The sequence below is a fragment of the Poecilia reticulata genome, linkage group LG16 (assembly GCF_000633615.1).
Source record: "Poecilia reticulata strain Guanapo linkage group LG16, Guppy_female_1.0+MT, whole genome shotgun sequence".
Classification (NCBI taxonomy): domain Eukaryota; kingdom Metazoa; phylum Chordata; class Actinopteri; order Cyprinodontiformes; family Poeciliidae; genus Poecilia; species Poecilia reticulata.
The window spans coordinates 11,487,159-11,505,685 of NC_024346.1; the positions used below are offsets into that span (position 1 = coordinate 11,487,159).

Sequence of the window (18,527 nt, forward strand, 5' to 3'; positions counted from 1 at the left end):
CACACACACACACACACACACACACACACACACACACCCATCCTGCTTTCCCATATTCCTTGTCCCTTTTTTTATTTTTTTTCCTTTGGCCAAACCAATGCCAACCCTTTTTATCCCATGATTAGATTAAGTATTTCTTACACAGTTTGGCCTTCATGCTGTCTCTCATCAGTTTTTTCCTCCTAACTCTGAGAACACCTCTCTTTCTGTGTCGTTCTGCTTCCTTCTTCAGACATCTTTATTCTCTCTGATGTGATGTTCTCTGTATTGGGCATCGAATAAAAAGAAAGACTTTAATCTTTTCTCCTCTTGATTTTTTCTTCTTCTATGGTTTACCTCATTCCTCTTCTCTCCTTGCTGTTTCTCTGTTTTCAGGCACCCTCTCTAAGTGCGATATATATCTGCCTCCCCCCCTCGGCAGGTTGCCATGGTCGCCATACCTACTCTCTCTCTCCTATTGGTCCTGGCAGAGTGGGCAGGTCTGGTGGACGCATCCCCCCACCTCCTGCTCCGGCCGAGCCCGCGGGAGCGTGATGCAGGGGCCGTGATGAACTTCAACATTGCCGTGATCCACGCCGGTGCCACGGTGCAGGCGGAGGCAGCGGTGGCGGGGCCGGGGGGAAGGGTGCTCTACCCCGGCTTCGGACGGGTATACGGCTCCCTGGGGGAGAGCGTGGTCACCCAGTGGGGCTCTGCTAACGTCATCTGGCTTCAGGTTAGACACTGTGTCCTCTGCTCACTCAGCCTTACTTCAAGGTGGAGAATAACAATCCATTATTTATACTTATTGAGCTGAATGAGCAGCACATTCCCGTTGTATAAGGCCCGCTGAACGAGCAGGTGTCAGCCTCCATTCCCTGACTATATCTCGTATTGTTAGTGAAACATGTCATACATGCTACAGACACCTTCAATATAAATGACACACTGTCAACACTCCCTGTCCTGGATGGCCAACTCGACTTGTCTCCTGTTTTCTCCCCTTTCTTCATCCCTCCCTTCATCTCTCAGGTGAATGACAGCAGCCCTAAGACGGTGCTGTCCCAGCTGTGTGAGCTGTTAGCGGCGAGGCCCCTGCAGGGTCTGGTTTATGAAGAGGAGAGGCCCCCTCGGACGGCTTGGGGTCCCTTGGCCCCCATGCTGGAGTTTGTCTCTGCACAAACAGGACTGCCTATAGTGGCTGTGGGCGGGGGAGCAGGGCTGGGGAGGATGCCACAGGTAGGAGAAGTGAGGTTGGGAACGTCCAGAGGGAATTTGTGTTACTGAGATATATGCAGAATATTACAAAGTTCCAAATGTTTTTTGTTTTTCCCCCCCCATCTAAACCATTCAGTGAGATTAGGTGTATGAAGTGTTAGGAAACGGTGAGGAGTCTAAGCCACAAAATCTGTTTTACATCTGGTATTACATTGCCTTCCAAAAGTATTCACTGAACTTTCTCACATTTCGTGCCAATAGAGCCAAAAATCTAAATGTATCCCTCCTATTACGTTCGTTTCTGAGGTACAGCAATAATGTTTGTGGTTCAATTTGACCCGGGGAGAGTTTTATCATGCAATAGTGTCAGAAACCAAAACATTCCTCCAAAAAAATTTTTTATCTGATTATTTACTCTAATACTAACCATCTCAATCAAAATTTGTGCAATTATGTTTTTTTATTTCTCAGAAATTAAGGATTAATGACGACAACTTACTCAATTACTCATTTGGACATAAAAAATGGGATTTACATTTTTTATGTCCACTGAAAAAAACCTAGACACAAAAAACAATAATTTCTTTGAAAGTGATCTTTGGTAAATTTTTTATATTACATTTTTTTTTTTTTTCAAAGGGTGATCTTTATAATTGCACTTGAGACACACATACTGTTCCGGGTCAAATTGACCCGCCAATTAAAATCAAGATAAATGAGTCACGCAGAGAGTATTTATGTTTTCCTCCACTTCTACTGAGTGTCAACTCAGTGTGGGTGGAGTTTACCCACGGGAACAGAATAGGTTCCCGTCAAAAGTTGTATGAACACCTGCTTTCTCGCAGTTCATTGTGAAGTAAAGAGAGCAGGGAGAAAGTGGGTTTGTGTGTGTGTGGTGTGTTGTGTTGTGTTTGTGTGTGTGTGTGGTGAAATAAGGTTCATAGCTGTAAGGAAACAAATAGAATTGGACATTTTTAATCTTTTTTTGCACTTTAACTTGACTGCCAAATTCAAATTGACCCGAACAGTATCAATGTAACAAATAGACGCAGGGGGGGCTGCAGATGTGTAAAATGAATACATTTTCAATTTCTATGTAGAGTTCACCTATTAAGACAAATAGAAAAAGTTTCATGCAATAAAAATACTTGCAACTATTTTAAAAATATTTTTAAACTTTAAAACGGGTCAATTTGACCCGCAACATAATAGGAGGGGTATTTTATGGGGATTTCATGAGATGGGTCAAAACAAAGAGGAGCATAATATTGAAATGGGAGAACAACTTACATTTTTTATGGGTTTTTTTCTCTCTCTCAAGAGTACTAAATTCGTCATAAACTTCCTACAGAAATAATTCCTTCACCTGTTTGTATTTTTATTTTAGCTATGGGTGAAGTCAAAATTATTAGCCCCCATGTGAAATTTCAAGCTTTTTTCAAAAAGTTTCTCAAATGCTGGTAAACATATCAATGATTTTTCAGTGCAGTTTTCCAAACATCCTATATTTTATTTTTTATTCTTACATTAATTTACTTTGCATAAAGTTTTTCACAAACCCCAAAAACTACCACGGTCAAAATTATTAATGGCATTTGGGGAATTTTTGAGAAAAACCTAACATTTCATAATTTTCAGCTTAACAGCCTTCTAAAGTAGTAATCAAGCAGCCAGGAGATCCATAGATTCTTTGCAGGAGATGCAGAGGTCCATGGCTCAGGACCCTGCAATCCTGTTTTATTATTTGTAAAATAATTTTGATGTTTTATCAAATACAATACAATGAAATTTGTGGCTGTAAAGCAAAAGAAAAACGAAGTAAAAGTTCAAGAGGTAGATAGTTTTCAACTCACCTTTTGTGCTTGCAAGCTGCTGCGTCTCAGCATCTCTTTCACAAATAGCTGCTGCTTACATATGACAGTATTTTTTTTAAAATATATGCTTGCACTTAAATATGACCAGGTTGCCTCAGTGCTTGTCGTTGCAATGAACTTAGAAAGTTTAAGAGTTTTTATGAGTTTGAAGTGGAGAAACAGGTTACTGGTGAATCAGGACCAATGCGTTCTACATACAAAATGAAACAAAGTTAAAGACAGAACTGCTCATGTTGTTGCAACAGCTGCCAAACTCATGAGATTTTGTACAACCTGTGTGAAGAATGAGTGCCAACAGGATGGAGGGAGACGCTTAAGGTCAGTTTCACTGATCTGCAAAAACTCTTTGCTGTTTGATCTGTAAATGGCACCAACTGGGGCTGTCACATCGCCTCTGATGTTGCTGGTAGGGAGGCAATGAGCGTGTAGGAGAGGACAAGGACGCCGTGTGTGTCCTGTACATTTTTGTGGATTTATTTGTGTGCGTATCAGAGTAAACATGTGCTGTATTACATCATCAGATATGAGTAAAAAGGGGAACAAAGAGCTTCACATTTGTGATTTTTAGAATAGCCATTGACTCTTGAGGAACTAAGAGTCCTTAGTCTTGAGGAACTAAGTTGTAGCACTTTGATAAACTTCCTTTGAAGATGTACCTCAATGCTCATTCTCAACCCCAGCCACCCCTGAGCTGACTTTTTAGAAACGCTCTCATCTGAACGTCAGAGGAAACTTTACTCTACAGCCTGGTATCAGCCCTACGGCTCTACAAATGCTGCTGCTGCTGCATTGAAACTTAAAGCCTCATGATGCTCATCATTAATTGTGCATAAGGACATAGAAGCTCAGAGCATTGTACTCTCTCGTAGTCAAAGTGTTTTAATTTCTCAGTTGTGACACAGAGGATCAATTTTGCATCAACACGCTGAACCACATCTGCTGCTTTCCTCCCCAAATCAGGAAACAGGTTCCATCTTTCTCCAGTTCAGCTCCTCCACTGCGCTCCAGTTAGAGGTCATCTTCGAGGTGCTGGAGGAATACGACTGGACCGCCTTTTCTGTGGTGTCCACGCGTCACCACGGCTACCAGGACTTCCTGTCCGTGGTGGAGGGACTGACGGACGGCTCGTTCATCGGATGGGAGAAGAAGAGTGTTGTTATCCTGAACGTGACCGACGACCCTGGTGGTGCACGCACGCGCAGGCTGCTGAAGGAGAACGAGGCGCAGGTGAGACAGGGGGGAGGGAGGAGGAATAGAGGGAGGAAACGGGAGGAAGTGCTGCGACAATCATTGGGGGCCCCCTTTCGGACAGGTGGCTTCCCAGCTTTTTCCTTCCTTCTTCGTCTCTCCCTCTGCCTCTCCATCTCTCTCTCTCCCCTCTCTCCTCTATCCCTCTGTTCTTCTCTTTTTATCTGCCATGGCACGAAGGGAACAACAGAAGAACAACCAAAACCACAAGTCAGTCTGATTTTCCCCTGATTTCCTGATCCCCCATTATTAAGGAAGCTTTAAAGCTGATTAAAAAAAACAAAAAACATTTGGTGTATACCGGTGTTTCACAAGCTCGTTCTCACTTGTCAGTTTTGATCTGCAAAAGATACAAATAAAGAAAGATGAAAGAAAGTGGCTTAAATAAAACACTTTAATTTGAGACATGACTTTCATCTCATAACCTCTGACCTGATGTGATGTCACTCTTTGGCTGCTTTAGGTCTGAGGAGACACTCATGGTTTCACAGATGTGATTTAGAATTTTGAATTTTCCTTAAGATTAAAAGATTAAAATTACTCCTGAAAAAAAAAAAAAGATTATACAACTGTTAAAAGATTGGCAATGCTGTTTATTTACTTTTTTGACTTTGAATTAAAGGTTCTGATGCACCTATCAGAGAACCTCGAGATCCATTTCTCATCTCAGGATATTTTTAACCCTCCCACAGTCCTATGAAGGATCAGTGGACGCTGTGTGAGTTTTTGTTACCCTGAACACGGTCCCAGTGGGGTCGCACTGACCCTGCATTCGCTTTTACAATGTTTTTTTGACAGGCCGATGGAACACCCATATTGCTTCCTCGTTGTACAACCATGAAATCTGTGACCGTGAGACCGTGAGAGGGTTAAATGTTTGACCCACTAATTCTGATTGTCCCTCAAGAACTATAAGCGCTCAAAATATTTTTTTCTGGCCTTCCTGACATGCACATTTTTTTGTGACATGAACATATTTAGCTCATGTGTTCAATTAATAAGATAAAAGAAGTAACTCCATGTTGAAATGACTAAACTGACACTTTGACATCCAAATGTCATTTTGTCTGATTTTGTTTTCTAAGTTCATGCGGTAAATGTAATCCAAACTGACCCATGCAAGTGAATGATTGATAAAATGTGATCAGAATGAATTGGGGTTTTGGTTTCTACTCCTGCACTCTTTCACTCCTTTAAACTTTATGCTTGCTTGTTCTCTCCTCAACTTCTTCTTTCACACTCGTATTGCTGCTTCCTTTTCACCCACAAACAACTTCTTTACCCTTAAATTCCTTTATTTGTTATTGTTTTGACCAAAAACTGGCTTCCACTCTCACTCCCCTTGATCCCGCTGTTCAAATTTTCGGTTACATCGTGTGTTTTTGTGCTTTTCTTCTCAGATTCCCCCCCCTCCTCTCTCACCTTACCTCGCTGGCTCCCCCTCCTCCATTTCTTTGCCTAGAGACAAGCCTCAGTAACCTCAGCTGCTTTGCTTTGCACCTTTATCTCAGCATGGCCATCTTTCATTCCTCCAGTTCACTCCGTGCACGCTGCATGTCTTCCCTGCCACAGGCTCTGCTCTGCTCTCTGTTGGCTCGGTTTAGTCTGGGTCTCAATGTCATCGCTAATGTCCCGGCATGGCCACTGCATCTCTGCTTGTCGTTGTGTTAGTTGTGCGCACGTGTATTGGATTTCTTAGGCTCCACGATGCCAGATCGTTGTTTAAACGACATAATGCCTGCAGTGATTTGACCATACAAAGACCTAACTATGGAAACTACTTGCCTTTCACAGCCATCCTCCTCCTACTGGGCTTACGATGCTTTTGATGGAGTAGTGATGCTGCATATATTTGTTTCTCATGCTCTCTGTGCTGCGGTTTTTGTAATGTCTTCTACATTGTAGATGACCTGATGCAGGTCTGTGGCTCAGTTTCTTCTCAATTCCTCCACTACCTATGTTCCATTTTCTCTTCCAGTGTCTGCCTCGTTTGTATTTCTTCTGTTTTTTTCCCCGTGTCCCCATCTTTCTCTGTTCCCCATCTTTCGGTAGTGCGTGTGTCTGTTTATAAGTCTGATTTCTCTCCTTCGTTCCTCCCTTCTGTCTCTTCTTTCTTCCTGTCTCTCGCCCTCCTTCTCCCTCCTCTCTCCTCCCACTCTGTCACTCCCGGTCCATGCCTAATTTACTGGAGGTTTATTGGCACACAGGCAGAATTGTTTTGCCAAGCCATTACAGTTCAAAATTCAATGAAGGCACAATTCTCAGAAAGTGCTTTCCATCTATATCTCTGACCGGCTACCTTCCAGCGCTTGAAAAGAACCGTCTTTCTCTTTTTGTCCTTCGGTCCTCCTTTGCTTTATTTTCTATCACTCCATATTTTTCATGAACTTCCTCCCTTCGTTCTTTTGGATATTTCTCAGCATATATAGCAGAGATTATGACTCAAGTCTCAAGCTTAAGGGAAATGCACCTGGGAGGCATCAAATGTCTTATTTTAAAATGAAGAACCCACCGTGGTGATGTGTGGTCACCAGTTGATGTTCCTTTTCAAACATGTTTTCTTCAATGGCATTGATGTTTTTCTGACAAAACCGTCTGTGAATGTAGTACAGCAATCTGTTTGGGTTTTTTTCATGCATTTCAGCAAGGTGCTTCTAAATTTTGTCAAACGCTTCGACTCATGCGTGTCAACTTGCGCTTCCGATGCGCGTTCCTCTTTAAGCTCAAATCGCATCTAAGCTGCCAAAACAGACTTGAGATTTGACTTTACTAGCAATGTGAACATTTGAGACACGACTACAGCATATGTGTGTTGAAGCCTCACACAGCAGCTCCCACAGGTGAGACGTATATTTCCGCTGATTGCTATGTACAATCAATTGATAATCTGTTAGCTGTGGATTCACAAGAATAGCGACACAGATATTTTAAAAACTGATCACAATAACTGCAATAAATTACTTTTGGTTGTTTAAAGACAAAATGAACCCAACTTAATGTCTGACATGTTAATGTAACATTGCTATACTAATATCACTGCAAAGAAGACTTCCTGTTCTAAAACTCTTCATTCTCTCATTCGTGCACCACATCACGCTGCTCTTTATGTTGTAATTTAAACATAAAGAGCAGCGTGATTTGTTGTGGAAATATTTACTGCTTACATTCGTCAACAGCAGTTGTAAATGCATATTTATATCAAGCAAATGCTCAGACTCGGTTTGAGGAGGAGGAAAGCCTCTAAACATGAAGCGGTGGATAATTTGAACACCCAAGTGTTGACTATGACAACACAAAGACTCAACGGTTCTTCATAGATAGTATTTCCAAGTATTAAAGCATTCATCTCTACAAACATAAAAAAATAACATTTTTAAACGGATGTCTGAAAATTGAATTGATAATACACAGCAATGCAACATTATAGGCAGACTGGATCTCATGCATTTGGCAAAATAATATTTATTTCATTTATTAGGGTCTTGAGTTTTGCCCTGGAGTCGGGGTGCAACATTTGAAGCAACTTGATTTGGACTTCAAAGTTAAATTTGACTGAAAACCTAAGTTGAATTTGCCACAAAGAGTTTTGGGACTTGAATTGAAATTTCCCCTGAAAGACATGAAATTTGACTCGGACCAGCACGTTAAAGACTTGACTCAGACTTGGGGAAACACGACTTGTAAAAGGGTGTAGCATTTAGTTTAGCTGTGGTTTTCCCATCTCTCTCCGCAGCCCCATATTTCTCTGTGTTTCCTTCAACCCTCTGGATGCTGGATGATCTCTCTGCTGGAGAGATGAGGAGAGACAGACAGTGTAGTCTATTTATTGCCTCTTAATATTTTTTTTCTCTCTTTACCTCCAGACCTCAATCATTCCTCCCTTTTCTATTACAAATATTTTCTATTTCTCCAGGCGCTGATTTCACAAAAATATGCATTCCTTTGCTTTTCTCCACTACCCCCATCTCCCCTTTCTGATCTCTGAGGAGTGGTATTCCCATCTCTGACTTCTTCCCCCGATCTGCTCATTTTGCTCCTTTTGCCTCTGTTGTCCACAGGTCTCTCCTCCAATGTGCTTTTAAAAACATATTTTACAGTTTAACCTCTCCTCCCTCCATCCTTCCCTCTCATGTGCTTAGTCTTTTCGCCGTCTTTTCTTTCCCACTCGTATTTCTTTGCTCCTCCACTCGTTTCGTTTTCCCTTTCTTGTTTTGATCCTGTTTTTATTATTCATTACTGTAACTTGTTTCATCAGGTCTAAGCTCATTAGGCACTGACCTCTATTGCCTCTCATACCTCCAGGTTGGCAAACACAGCCACACAGTCAGACTTGCTTGTGTGTGCGCGCTTTTCATTTGAAGTCATACACTCGACTTCCATAAACCTTATCACATCGCCTTACCGCTATCTCTCCTTATACCTCCCGCAGCATTCTTGTTATTGGTTGATACGGCTTTTTCTTTCCATCTTCATCTTCCTCTCCGCTTCTTTATTTGTCTCCCTGCTTCTCCCTCCCTCTGTCTTACTCCATGTCTTCCCTTTCCCCTCCTTATCTCACTGGAGTGTATGTGTGTGTGTGTCTTCCCCCTTTCCCGCTCCCTCCCTGCCTCCCTTCTCTCCTCCAGGTGCGCCTGCTGTACTGCTCTCAGGAGGAGGCTGAGCTGGTCTTCCGTGCTGCCTGGGCTGCCGGTCAGGCCGGGGCCTCACACATGTGGTTCGCAGTGGGCCCCGCTCTCTCGGGTCTGGGCATGGAGAGCTTGCCTCGGGCGTTATTTGCCGTTCGGCCCCAGGGCTGGAGGGACGAGCCTCGCCGAAGGATCGCTCGCGGTGTGTCTGTGCTCACTCACGGAGCGGTGGCGATGCGCAAGGAATATGGAAGCACGGGCGGGCCAAACTTTGTCACCACATGCATGACAGATGCCAATCAGACCCAGAGGCTGCGAAGCAGGATGAGGTAAAACAGGAAGTTTTCAATTAATGACTTAATATCAGGTGATCTATAAAGCTTTTCTGTCCCTTGAATCTTTTCACATTGCATCACGGTACATCTGCAAATATCAAAGTATTTTATTGACTAGAGGTAAAAAAATTTTTTAGACGTATTTCTGTCTGACGCACCTGAATTTAAAAAATGTTGCTTTTGTCATAAATCTGCAGAAGTTGCTCGCATGCTGAGGGACCAGTTTAACCATTTGTGGTAGATGTTTTTGGACCTTTAACATATCTTAAAATTGTCCAAGAGGTTTGAAGTTTGAGACCCATGTGACAGACCAAAAAAAACGTTGCATAATTGGAAGGGGAACATAAATTGTTTTAATCTTGAATAGAAATTGGTTTTAAGATGAAATATGAAAATTATTGCACGGGTTTGTGTTTTGCATCCCTAAATTACATCGAATCCAAAATTTTTGCCTTCAAAAGTGATCTGATTACAAAGTGTAACCCAACTTTTTTTTAATTTTATGTTCAGTATAAATCCAGCTAAGCTCTGAAGGTCTCAAAGTTTTGTCAGAGAAGATCAGTGAAGAAAAAGCGTCACAATGACCAAGGAACACAGCAGGCAGGAAATTGCAGTGATGCTTAAAATAGGGACAAAAGTATAAAACAACATCCAGCTTTGAGTATTTCACGCTTGGAAAAAAGTATTGCACATTTGCAAACCAACCAAATCAGGCGGACCTAAACAGGCCAGACAAACGGAGCATTAATCAGTGACGCAGCCGTCAGTCATCAACGACATCCCTCAACTTGAAGGTCCTGTAGAGACTCTGTAAGCATCAGGACTCCCTGCAGTTTGCTTATCACCATGGAGTTGGAGTTGAAGACTCCATCATACACCTGCTTCAGCAAACCCACTGTCATTTGGACAAAGTAGGCAGCATTGTTATGATTTATTCCTTTATTTCTCAAGTGCATTTATCACAATTCAACCAGATCTGCTTTGTCAGAAACTCCAAAAAACCCAGATGAAGGACTTAACATGCCGAGGATGTAATTCAGGTGTGTAGAACCAGGGAAAACACCGAAAAGTTTCAGGAAAATCCCAGCAGAACATGTTGAACTTTGTGATAAAATGCAAAACAGTTGAAGGCATCTGGACACTTTTGCAATTTACTGTAAAAGATAGCTTACAGGCGCCAGACTAAGTATGTTAAATAGGAGGAAACAAAAATAGAGGTGGCATAAGGTGAAATTTTTCAGAGAGGATATTTGGTTCATGGCCAGAATTAGCCGGGAGATATATGGGTGGAATTAGCAGATTCAGTGTCAGGGAGCAGGCACACAGGGGATATCTGAATTTGGGGCTGGCTATCATCCATGCAAAATAGATGATGTTGGTGCGTGTAGTTGTGAGTTGGCAAAATTACCGTAGCATCTGTAGCAAGCGGACCATGTCTCATGTATATTAATGAGGGGCTTTTAATAAATTCCTTATAGGCTGTACAAACACATAGCAACAGACTCTAACAGGTTGCACTAGTGGCCCTCGTTAGCATCCCGGATTATTTTTAGCTTTGTTTAATCTTACAACAGGTATGCAATGCAAGTGCATCATACATGATTTTAGGGAACCTGGTTGCTCAAATTGGCTCAAACGGGTAATTAATTTGTTTATTTGCAGTCATTTTTTGTAAATGAAGCAGAGCACCAACAGTGAGGCAATTATGTTGACATGATTAATGGATTCTTCTGTGTTTGTTTATAAACTATGTCCAGGAACAAGAATAGAAAGCTGTTTTCATTTCCATCTTTTTGTACTGCTACCTACTGTTCACTGTCTGCAACTACAAGTTCAACTGAGGGGAAAAAAAGAAAAGCTTTCAGCTTTCTTTTTTATAAATTTGGAAATAGCATTTGAAGTTCTGTCCTGTGATTATCACTCTCACTATAGAGGTTGAAGCCTATGCAGAGAGCAGCAATTGTATGACTTCAAAGATCCTGACAGTTTAGTGTGTCTGATCATTTGTCTGTTGATTTGATTAACAGAAAATCCCAGACTGTCATCACAGAGCTTCTGTGGTTTAGCATCAAACAAGTAAAGAACGTGACAGGTGCTTTGTTGTAGAAAATACATTGAGATTTTTGATTCTGCCCTTCACTTAAAAAACAAAACCAAACCAACTTTATTTATAAAGCACTTTAAAAACAACCACAGCTGATACAAAGTGATGTGAATCAACCTCACAGTTTTGAAAGCAAGGTTGCACAGCTCACTGGGGGTGCAAATGCCAAAATCAGTACAGTACAGTACTACAACACCAGGTATCAGGCACTTGAACTGAACATCTCTTGTGTATTGTAAAATATTTCTACTACCTCACTGTGTCTTCCTATTCTCTCTGAATAACATGCAGGTATTTCAGCAACATAACGCTTGGTGGTCGAGACTATTCCTTCAATAGCGACGGTTACCTGGCCAACCCTTTCTTGGACGTCATCTCTTGGACACCTGGAAGAGGTTGGGAAGATGTAAGGACATGAAATCAGTTCCTTATTTATAACCATGTGTTTGCAATGATTATCATCATATGAGGAAGGGGTTTGCACCACGTAGTGTTTATGATTGGTATAGCAACAGTTTTCTATGTGAATCTGTAAAAGTGAGGGGGGGGATATAATTATTTAATTAAGTGTTGAATTCATATATTTGCTCACATAGATAGTACGCTGATATTCTTTCCTTACATTATAACAAATCAACAATGAAAAAATGTCATTGTGTTTATTTTCAAGCAAAGTCCCTCATTATTTTGATGATATTCCCAACTACAACTTTGTCTCCAGTTTGAAAGAGGGAAAGTACAAATATATGTGGGTTTTTGCTGTTTTAAGCAACATCAGAGTCTTGATTGCTCTGTGTAAGCTTGAAGGAAAGAGCTGTTCTGCATTGGCATCTGAAAAAAGAGCTTGAGGCGAGCAGGGAGGACAGGCGGGTTGTAAGGTTTAATGTTCATGTAAAGTTCACTCAGGCTGTCAGGGCCCTAAGGCAGAAGGCAGAGGATTTCTGCTGACCATTTAACTGTACTTGGTTTGACTTGATGCCCTTGTTATGCTGCTGCTGCTGCTCCAGGTCTGTTTTCCTGTTTTCTTTCTGAAACACTTTCACTTAAAATGCTATGATCAGGATTTTAGTGGCCAGTGCAAATTGCTGGTCAACTTCCTTTCAGTTTCACCGATAGCTTACAATCTTTGGCAGAATTAAAAAAGAAAAGAAAAGAAAATATGCTGCAGGATTTTTTAAATAAAGATAGTTTGGAATCCAAGGAAAAAAAAGGAAATAAAAATGTTTTTCCCATTTATGCCTCCAACCCTAATCAGATTTGTACTCATCTGAAAACTGCTGGGCCACACAGTGGATCCTAACTAAAAATTTAACTCACTATGCAGAAGTTTCCCTGTTAATATTACAGGTTATTAAAATGATTAAATAAAACATGAAACACAATTTCTGTGGGACAGCCTTCAGACTGACATGATAGATGACTGACAAGAAAAGTGTTAAAAGGTTGTGTTCTTTCTAAAAAAAACAAACAAAAGAAACACTTGTTTTAAATGATTACAGATTATTTTATGAAGCAAAGACATTACTTAGTGTTCTCAGTCACAAGCATTCAGCCCGTAAATCAAATCAAAATCCTCATATTTTAGAACCACCTACTGCAGAATGACTCTCATGTAAATCTCACCATGAAACACGCCTGGCGTAGATGGCTCTTTTCTGCCCATGCTTCAAAATGTCAGTAAATATGCGGATGACATTGTTGTTGTAGGGAGCCATGCTGGGTGAGACATCAGCTTTGTTTGGGTGACATTGTGCACAGAGGCTTTTTCCCCCACATTGTACACACCTCTGTGATGCTGTGGAAGTAAACACTTCTCTACCACTGCTGCTTCTTTGTGAATGTTGTAGCAGGCACAGGAGAAGCACGGAAAACATGAGACAGGAAATGTAGCACGCATTTGACAGCAACAGGTGGTGCATACAGTGCCAGAAAAAAAAACAAAGCATTTGTCATCCTAAAGATTTATTCTTCTTTTGCTTTTATGCCGTAGTTCAGTATTTCAGATCATGAAAGAAATTGTAATATCCTGTCCCAACCATCTTGATCCTACTTGAGAAAATGCAATCATCCCCCACTTGTTAAATTATATAATTTCAGCTCAGTTTTACCTGGGAATTTCAGAAGGCAGTGCAGATATACGAAAAAGAAACTGAAGCACTTTTTACTGAAGGAACTGAAGGAAAGTAAAACGTTAATAACAGAAGGAGAGCGTTTAGTTGTTGGCAGCAGACGATGCCCCCCTCCAGGAAGGTATCAGTGCTAAGCAGAACGACGAGCCAGATGGAGCTTCTATGAAGAGTAAAAAAAAAACTGAGAGAAAACATAAAGCTGAAAGTTGAAATAACAGCAAATAATGCAAACTGGAGAGAAGGAGGAGAATGTAGTTTGGATCAGACAAGTGGTCAGTTTTCCTCCAGCAGCTTGGATAGCTCAGAATAACCTTGGGACACTCTCAACTATAAGCTGACCCATCTGGCGTAAAAATAAGATATTGGAAGTCAAACACAGCGGTGGTAGTGTGGTGGTCAGGAGCTGCTTTGATGCTGCAGCACTGAGGCAAGTGGCAAGTGTTTGATGGACCCATAAACTCTACTCTCAGCCAGATAATCCTGAAGGAGAATGCCAGTTCATGACCTTAAACTCAAGCATACTTTAATTATGCTGCAGGACAATGATCTAAAGGACACCATTAAGTTCACTTCTGAATGGCTAAAAAAAAGAAAAAAGAAAAAAAAAGAACTAAAATAAAGGCTATTGAAAGTTCAGACTTGAATCCAATTAAGATGCTGCAGACTAACCTTAAGTAGGCCATTCAAAAACCATCTAATGTGGTTTAATTAAATTCTAATTTTATAAGAAACACATTGCCAGTTACTGCAAATAGCTTGATGTTAGTTCAGGCCACCAAGAGCTGTGCGACCAGTTGTTAGGTTTAGAGGTATACTTCTGTTTTCATTTAAAATCATGCTGGTCAGGATATTTATTCTACCAGTATTTAAAAATAGCTTTTTTGTATTTACTTGGGTTATATTGTCAAAAACCTTTTTTATTGTCCTGCAGTTCCAGAGGACCTCAGGAGCCATCCTGTACATTCCTGTTTGTGGAGGAAATCCTGTGTTTGGAACATTCATGGGTTGTTTTATTAAGAGGTTCTGTAACTGATGTGGGTTGATGCTTTTATAGATCAGGAAAGGCGAGTGTTCTTAGTTTTGAGGCATGCGATAAATCAGGAATGAAGAAAAAAGAAACCTAAGCTCTCAGCTCTGAAGGAGTTATTCCATCATGTTCGTTTCCCAGGCTACTTTGCAAACCTTCTCAACTGCAGTTTGTAGATTTTTGGTTTCAAGCTCTCATTTGCAATTTTCGGAAATGTTTTTTTTAATTTATTTATTTATTATTTGACAAGTAAGAAATGAAATGAGAAAAAAAAACGGCATGGCCACAGGAAAATATAAAAGTTGGAATCCCCCTTCTGCTTTTGCAGGCTAAGAGGATTCAGAGAGGGACAGCAACATAAGGAGGGCTTGAACAACAAACAATCACTTGAATTTAAACTCTCAGATTAAGTGGTGTATTAGCAGTAGCTTAATTTTGGACTGCATCGCTGCAGAAAACACACTTTCTGGATTTTGTCAGCTTTTACGTCGGATGTGTACTAGAAAGTATTAATCTATTATCAAAATAATAATTAATGTACGAAAACAACTGAACATGCAGTTCTGACTAAAAAGGTCATACAATAGACAAACATTCTTTAAAAAAAATATTAATAAAAAATGAATACTAATACAGAATATGATGTCTACATATTTTAAAAAGCTACCCATAGGCTGAACAGGAAATAAAACGTTGACAGATTTATTTGTTGGTCTGACAGTGTACTCATCTTTTTTCTAATTTAACAGCCCTTCCTGTTGTCATATTTTTTATTAGTGGTTAGACAGCAATAACCCTCTGTTATATTTGGTCAATGGTGGCTGATTATCCTGCATCCAGACTGCAGGTCTTTGCTTGGAAGGAAAACACACGTGAAAGATGAAGAAGGTTAAGATTTCGGGATGTTAATACATTCTTCTTATAGATATACATGCAACACTTCATGCAGGCTTTTCAAGCATCACCAGCGTTAGTCTGTCATGCATATTCTGCAAAACAGTTTTTCTTTCCTTCATGCCGGGAAGTCTTGTTACCTGCTGGAGATGGTTTCCCTTTTCATACAGAGGGATTTCACCCCCAGTCAGTGTCAGAGGAGTGTGAGCGCTGCTCATTTTCTCAGCTCTACACCCGCTCCTTAACGCCACCCTGCACATGCACAAAGACGCGCAGCCTACTCAGATCATACTCTCCCTTACTCTCCCTGCAGTGGCACAAATAGGGACATGTGAGCACGCAAACACACATTGATGGTTCTCAGCTTCCTGCTGGTTTTAACAGCCCACCAGCATCCAGCCTCAGCATGTCGTAACACGTTGACTTCTGCCATGTCCCTCAAATCCCTTTCAATTAGAGACTCCTGCACTGGTCCTTCGTATCGGTGCAAACCCAGTGTGCAAAACCCGCCCACACCCACACACACACAGAGACCAACACTCACATACTCAGATTGTCCACATAAACATCCACAAGCGTGCACATGAAGGAGAGAGCCTACTGTATTCTCACAACCCTTCTTGCATAAACCCAAATGCCTCTATCTGCCTATTATGCACATCCATTCTGTTGAATATTTAATGTTCTTTTTACAATGACTGCACCATTACTTAGAGCCTGGGAGCCCCCAGCTTAGCTCTCCGAAACACTGCAGACGAGTGCTGAAGGTTGTCCAGCGCTAAACGGGGCGTCTTTCGGCTGTGGACGCAGCGCAAACAGCGAGTGGTTTCGGGATATTAACAAAACTTAATAAACATTTGATAAAGCTCCCCTCAGCTGCGGAGGAGTAAAACTTCAGTTTAAAGTGGCTCCCAGTCCTCAAACTTTTTGCTCCGAGGCAAAATACTTTCTCTGCCGCACCATATTCAAGTAGTTTTTAGACTTTTGCGGTGCTATTTTCTTCTTTTTCTCTTTCTGACATATGTGTCTGCTCCTTTCGGGGTATTTGTCTTATAGAGTGCAGCGTTCCCCTCAGTAAGCTTTGTCTGTTTCCTGTCTGTGTTCCCTCACAGTGTTTTGATTGAATGTCTGTTGCCGAGCTGCGGTCGAAGTGCAGTCGAGACACTGTCATTGTTGCCACCCCCTCCTCCTCTCTGCCAACGCTTACATTACACTGACAGGCAGACTGCACAGAAGCTGCCAAACTTTACTCTTCTGGCCTGCCTGAGCAATCACATTTTTATTTTTAGCTTTCTTTTAAATATATACAGTATAAATGTGTGTGCGTGTGTTTGTGCACCGTGGGGTTTATGCTTGTAAATACCTCTCTAGCTTTTGTGAGCGCTTTTCATCATGTCTGCACTTTATTGTGACTCTGATCATTCAGAGAAGTGTAAAACCCAGATCTTTTGGGAAGTACGCCAAGCTTTCGAATGTTTACTATCCCGGAAATACAACGGATTCAAGCTGGATAATACCAGTGCGCACTGTTGATGAAATTAAACATTCTCATTTTCAGGTCAATAATTGAAAGAATAGAGACTTAGCATATATATATTTTTTATAATCATGTGGAAACAAAGGTTTACTTTTACTTTTGAAATGTCTGTTAGTACCTCTGTCCCTTTAAACTGGACCCTATTTAATTATTGAACCAGGATAATTTCAGTTAAAAGTAGGCTGCGGGCTGTTTGGTGATCTTTCAGGATAAAAGACATTTAAACTTTGCACAGCCACTTTAACTCTCTGTCTAAAGCAAACTACTTCTGGAGCGACTCTCCTTAATATCTAAATTCACGCAGTTATTGCCGTATTTGTCTGTTTACTGTTTCTTTCCAGCAAATATGTGTCTAATAATTACCTCCATCAAATATTGTTATTATTTACTTTCAAGTGTTTGAGGAAAAAAAAAACATGATAGACTCACAATATGCTGAATAATACCTGAGCAGCATAGTAAAATATAACTATTTGCTCTGCATGATGTTCTGGCTTTATGAAGGCTGTGCTCTTTCAGCTTTATTGCTTCTAACAGAGATGCTTATTGTGCTTGTTAGTGTCTGTAGTTTATGGTGATGCTTGTCTTTCAGCTTTTTCTTGTTTATGTTTCTCTCTTTGCATACTAGAACGGTTGATAATATTATTCAATTTTATTCATGCGCAACAGAACAGGATAAATCTAATAAATATCTTGCCGACATTCCTACAATGCAATGAAGTACAAGGCTCTCAATAGTTCTCTTTGCTTTTCTTTTTTTTAAGCCTTTTTCTCATATTGGGAGGATAAATGACAGAATCTAGTTAAAATGTTAAAGTGTGTCATGTCTTCTTGACATACATATGCACCGATTAGATTTTTGGTAATGTTATAAAGAGGCACAGGACTTTTATTATAACAAGATTTAGCAAGGTCTTAAAGATTTATGATCTCAAAACTGTTCAAATTTTCGGTCATATCTTGTCCAGATGATTTAAAGGTGCAGCATAATGTGACTGTTTTCAGCTTTACATTATCTTATAATGTTATTCTCTCATCAAAAACATACTTGTAGTGCTGCTTCAGATATTTCACGCATGTTTGAGAGAACCCTTCCCCCCCACAGCTGCACTAAGCTCCTTCAGACTAGCCAGCAGTAATTAGCAAACACCTGATGAGCTGATTATTTAAGCTACTTCTGAGTGCAATGCTTGTTGTTTTTATAACAGCTGAAGGTAAGATAGTTACTTTATTGTGCTGTAAAACATAGTTTTTATATGCCTGGGATGTACCTAATACTGCGTCTTTAAGAAGATGCTTCAGTAATGCAGACCTACCTCACTTGTTGCTGTGCACTGCTGATCAGATGGCGACAACATGGCTGCTACATGTCTCCCTTGCTTACAGGGAATGACAAATCTTTGTTTTAAAATACGGTGGATCTCCACTCACCCATTCATCCATCCACCCAGTCAGTCGGCCAATAAAACCACAGTTAACAAACTACATATTGAATGTCTATGAAACAGGCAACAGGGTAGTATGCTGAATACCATTCTGAATATTATTATTATATAT

The 18,527-nt window shown here is 40.7% G+C and overlaps 1 protein-coding gene across 3 annotated transcripts in view; it reads left to right on the forward strand.

Annotated features, from left to right (window-relative positions):
- grin2db (glutamate receptor, ionotropic, N-methyl D-aspartate 2D, b) overlaps positions 1-18,527 on the forward strand; it is a 100,906-nt gene that overhangs the window by 45,547 nt on the left and 36,832 nt on the right. For 2 of the 3 annotated variants that reach the window (XM_008431539.2, XM_008431540.2), the window contains exons 2-6: positions 422-715; positions 1,012-1,218; positions 4,032-4,298; positions 8,945-9,273; positions 11,675-11,789. In XM_008431539.2, the coding sequence (XP_008429761.2) occupies positions 422-715; positions 1,012-1,218; positions 4,032-4,298; positions 8,945-9,273; positions 11,675-11,789 (1,212 nt within the window). Of the gene's footprint in view, positions 1-375; positions 716-1,011; positions 1,219-4,031; positions 4,299-8,944; positions 9,274-11,674; positions 11,790-18,527 lie in introns of all 3 variants that reach the window. The other variant, XM_008431538.2, reaches the window with a different exon arrangement.